This window comes from Labeo rohita, chromosome 13 (genome assembly GCF_022985175.1).
Source record: "Labeo rohita strain BAU-BD-2019 chromosome 13, IGBB_LRoh.1.0, whole genome shotgun sequence".
Classification (NCBI taxonomy): domain Eukaryota; kingdom Metazoa; phylum Chordata; class Actinopteri; order Cypriniformes; family Cyprinidae; genus Labeo; species Labeo rohita.
Window position 1 is genome coordinate 13,044,824 of NC_066881.1, and position 5,363 is coordinate 13,050,186.

General features: G+C 34.6%; 1 protein-coding gene across 1 annotated transcript; it reads left to right on the top strand.

The window, feature by feature from the left end:
- Positions 1 to 462: 462 nt before the first annotated feature.
- arl3a (ADP ribosylation factor like GTPase 3a) lies at positions 463 to 4,342 on the top strand (the record flags this gene model as incomplete). Its single annotated transcript, XM_051126124.1, has 6 exons — positions 463 to 513; positions 1,152 to 1,295; positions 1,478 to 1,594; positions 3,038 to 3,088; positions 3,334 to 3,519; positions 3,608 to 4,342. Coding segments are annotated over 6 exons (600 nt in total), but the record flags the coding sequence as incomplete, so codon positions are not given.
- Between the last annotated feature and the right edge of the window lie 1,021 nt (positions 4,343 to 5,363).

Consider the following 5,363-nt stretch of genomic DNA (forward strand, 5'->3'; position numbering starts at 1 on the left):
GAGGATGACTATAAATTAATATATATATATATATATATATATATAGTAATCTTGAAAAATTTTAACATAACATAATGAAACCTTATATTTCTATTAAAATACTTTATAAATAAATAAATAAATAAATCTCCATAATAACCTTATTTAAATTGCAAAATATTTATACTATATAGTAGCATCTGACTAAAAGAAAAAATACATCATATTTTGCATAATAAAACTAAAGCTTTTTTTTTTTAGGATTGTTTGCATTGTGACTTACTTATGACAATAAGGCACATTCTTGTGAATAAATAAATAGACAATTTTATGATGTAGGCCGAAAATGAGCTTCCCCTATTTGACAGACCAGTAGCCGCCACTGCAGTAGTCATACCTGATACTGACGTTAAAACCTGACCAAATATTCACAAAAAAGACGGTTCCTTTAAAATGACGCCAACAGTCGGTGACGTCACTTAATTCCCCCTGGTAACCCTCGTCGGCGTCTCGGAAGATACCCGGAGAAAGATGGTGAGAAGTTGTGTGCCTCTAGTCATGTCTTTGTGTATTTTATAATGAATTGGGATTTTAAAAACTTAGAAAATACGCGACATGTATCGAAACTGGGAGTGTGTAGTCTTGTTATTAGCTGCATTAACTTAGTGTTTTTTCTGTAGGAGTGAAACCTGATGGCTCAGCGGCGCTAAGGCTCAGTTATTTACTGTCCCAATACATTTTCCCCCGAATAATTAAGCAGAAATGATTTCACCCAGTCAAGAAATTTAAACGTTAATTACAATAAACACTAAGTACAACTGCGAAATCCAGAGCTCTTGCCTCTTTTCCAGTTGACGTCTATAAAGTATTGATAAACGATTATATTGTAGACACCAGTGTTAAAGCGATAGTTCACCAAATGTTGTCATCATTCAGTCACTTCTCAATTTTACTGTATTTTTTAATACATGTAATGATAGTGAATGGTGACTGAGGTTGTCGTTCTGTCTAATAAATCCTTTTGTGCTCCATTTAACTTGACCAAATGAATGGCATTTGCTTATACAAGGTTCTTGACTCAGAAAAATATTTTTTTCCCCTACAAAAGTCCTCACAGTGTCATTACTGTCTTATTTAAATTCTGGTTACTGAGCATATTATGTTTATTCCAGGGTTTGTTGTCAATCCTTAGAAAACTAAAGAGTGCCCCAGACCAGGAGGTACGCATTCTGCTCCTCGGATTAGACAATGGTGGAAAGACGACGCTTCTGAAACAGCTCGCTTCTGAGGATATTACTCACATCACCCCAACGCAGGTAACACACAAAAATAGCTACTAGAAATTATCTCCCTTTTGCACAAATTACATATTACCTTGTACAAAGTTAGGAAGTTTATCATCTTTTATAATCTTTTAAGTGCTGTTGCTTTTATTTTTCTCTTGCTTTAGCACAGCACAGCCTTGCCCAGTTAATTTTGATTCTTCTGTCCTCGCCAGGGCTTTAACATTAAGAGCGTGCAGTCTCAGGGCTTCAGACTGAATGTCTGGGACATTGGAGGCCAGAGGAAAATAAGGCCGTACTGGAGAAACTACTTTGAAAATACTGACATGCTTGTGAGTGTTTCTTAAGAGATATGTGTTTATGAGTTACACACAGCCAGACCACTGAATAAAATTGTCAGTTTGAACTTCACTTATTCTTATGTACACTGCTGTACAAACGTTTGGGGTCGTTCTTTAAGAAAGAAGTCTCTCGTGCTCACCTAGCCTGCATTTATTAGATCAAAAATATAAATAAAACAGTAATTTTATGAAATGTTATTACAATTTTAAAACATTTTGTCTACTTCAGTACATATTTAAAATGTACATTACCAGTCAAAAGTTTTTGAACAGTAAGATTTTTAATGTTTTTTAAAGATGTCTCTTCTGCTTACCAAGCCTGCATTTATTTGATCAAAAGTACAGCAAAAACAGTAAAATTTTGAAATATTTTTTACTATTTAAAATAACTGTTTTCTATTTGAATATATTTTAAAATGTCATTTATTCCTTTGATTTTAAAGCTGAATTTTTAGCATCATTACTCCAGTCACATGACCCTTCAGAAATCATTCACTGCTCTGCTCAAACAAACAAACAAAAAAAAAAAAAATTATTATTATTATTATGTTGAAAAGAGCGGAGTAGAATTTTATCAAGTTTCTTTGATGAATAGAACGTTTTTTCATAAGAACGGCATTTATCTGAAATAGGAATCTTTTGTAACATTTTAAATGACATCATCACTTTTGATCAATTTAAAGCACCTTTGCTAAATAAAAATATTCATTTCTATAATTAATAGGAAAATATATATATACTGACTCCAAGCTGTTTAATTGTATAGTGTATAATGTTATTATACTATACTTTTTATTTCAGATAAATACTAATATTTGGATCTTTCTCTTCATCAAAGAATCCTGAAAAAATGTACTCAACTGTTTTAAATATTGACAATTATAATAAGAACTTATTATACAGCAAATCAGCATTACCAGAATGATTTATGAAAGCTCATGTGGCGCTGAAGACTGAAATAGTGATGCTGAAAATTTAGTTTTGACCACAGGAATAAATTACATTTTAAAAATGTATTCAAATAGAAAGCAGTTCTTTTAAATAGTAAAAATATTCACAAAATTACTGTTTTTGCTGTACTTTGGATCAAATAAATGCAGGCTTGGTGAGCAGAAGAGACTTCTTAAAAAAAAACATTAAAAAAACTTTAATTTATTGCTGTGGTGGCAAAGCTGAATTTGATTTTTTAGTATTACTCTAAGTCACATATAATTCTAATATGCTGATTCAATGCTGAAGAAACACTGTTGCATTAGCAATGTCATGCTGCATAATATTGCATGTATTCGAAAAGGAAATCTTTTGTAACAACTTTTGATCTGTTTAATGCAAGTATTAATTAAAAGTAGTGTATTTATATTTCTTGTGTAAGTGATATTTCCCTTATTGTTTGCTCTTTGTAAGCATTTTTGACCTTATGTTTTTGTTTTTCAGATTTATGTCATAGACAGTGCAGACAGGAAGCGATTTGAGGAAACGGGGCAGGTATATATAGCAAATCTGTTTATTATTGCTTGTTTTGTTTGTGTGTGTGACTCCAAGGCCTCTGCAGGACACTCACATTTTCCAACTTAATACGGTTCACTGCAGCAATAATATTCCACACTGATTTACAGTGAAACCTTAAATTGCCCTAAAGCATATACTTGATCTCAATATGCATTTGTTCAAGCAAATGCATGCTAAAAGTATTTGAATCAGCTATTTTGAATTGTTCATGTGATGCGCAGGAGTTGGCTGAGCTGCTGGATGAAGAAAAACTTAGTGGCGTACCTGTTTTGATATTTGCCAATAAGCAAGACCTGCTGACTTCTGCTCCAGCCTCCGAGATCGCAGAGGGATTGAACTTGCACACCATTCGGGACCGCATGTGGCAAATTCAGTCCTGCTCTGCACTTACAGGAGAGGGAGTTCAGGTGAGTCACTAGCCTGCTTTTATTTTCCCATGTATTTGTTTAGACCCATCAGAAAGTGGTTTTCACATAAAGTGCTTCCTTCTTTCAGGATGGCATGAACTGGGTCTGCAAGAATGTTACTCCAAAGAAGAAGCAGTGAGCCTAGTGTATTTTTCTGCAGCCATTCAGGGAATGTGAAAAGCGAACTTTGTGGACTGTGTGGATTCCCTACCATCTCATTCGGGTTAAAGGGATATGAGGAGGTTCATGGAGGCTTTTTTCTTTGTTTATCATCTGAACCTCCTCAGCCATCAACTCAGTCTGACTCACAATCACTCCATAAACACTGTGCAATAGCATGATACTCTGAATGAATTTGATTTATAATGTACAACCAACCACTGAAGTGAGTGAAATAAGTGTGATCTTGGAATCTATTTCAATATCTTGGATTTCTATGATATATTTCTTTTAGATGTTTTATACTATGCTAGATTTAAAAAAAAAAAAAACATTCTTAAAAACATTCTGTGTTTGACTGGCTTGAACCGAGTGTTATGAAAGCCAGGCTCTTAAATAGATACTTTACTGTGGGATGAGTGCTTGTAACATGTTTAGCAAGCTTAGGCATCTGGCTGTGGCAGTGGAGAGGTTCTTTCTTTATGAGGACACGAGATTGAGAGCATTATATTCACATGATGCCTTCTGTAGAAGTCAGAAGACTGAAGCACCAGATCAGCAGCGCAGATGCTCCTGTCACAAACAGAAAATCAGAAGTAGATGCTGTTTATGACCTCTTCATATTTTGGATTTTTCTTCTGTGATTTTGTGTCACAAGATTAAAACAGGCCATTTTAAGAGGTGTGTCTTTTTCCTGCATTTTTTAGGAATGTTGGGAGGGCGTCTGGATGTTATGATGAACTGATCTGATGAAGATGATAAACTACTGCTTTCAGAATATTATTTCAGTTAATCACACATGTACTTTCCACTGTTATCATTTTCTCATTTTTCTTCCTTAAAAACAATACATTAGACTTTATAGAAATATTTGAAAGGAATAGTTCATCCAAAAGTAAAATTCTGTCATAAATTACTCACCCTCATGTCGTTCCAAAGCCGTAAGACCTTCGTTCATCTTCTGAACACAAATGAAGATACTTTTGATGAAATCCAAACGTTTTCTGAACCTGCATAGACAGCAATGCAACTGACGTTTAAGGCCCAGAAAGGTAGTAAGGACATTGTTAAAGAGGTCCTATTATGCTTTTTCACTTTTTGAATTTTAGTGAGTGTGTGGTGTGTGTGTTTAAGCATAAAAAAGATCTACAAAGTTACAAATCTCAAAGTCTACTCCAAAGGGAGATATTTCGTTTTTTAAAAATCCCTTTTCAAGAACTACAATGAACGGCTCCTTCGGACTACAGTGTTTGTTTTTCGTTTGCAATGATGTCACAATGCGGTCCATTAGAATATCATTAAAATAAGTCCCGCCTACAGAAATTCAAATGGTCGAGGGGTGGGTAGGGACGAGGTGGGGGATTAGCCTAACTTTAGCGATGCAGCACGGAGAGGCGCTTCTGGGATGCTTTAACGAGCCGCGGCACGGTGGGTATAAACACAATAAAGGCCTCCTGTAGTGAATGACTGTGTTTTTGTAAGAAAAATATCCATATTTAAAGGGGTCATCGGATGCCAATTTTCCACAAGTTGATACGATTCTTTAGGGTCTTAATGAAAAGTCTATAATATACTTTGGTTAAAAATTCTCAATGGTTGTGTAAAACAACACCCTTTTTACCTTGCCAAAATCAGCTCTGCAAAAATTATCTCATTCTGGTCGAGGCTGCTTTAAATGCAAATGA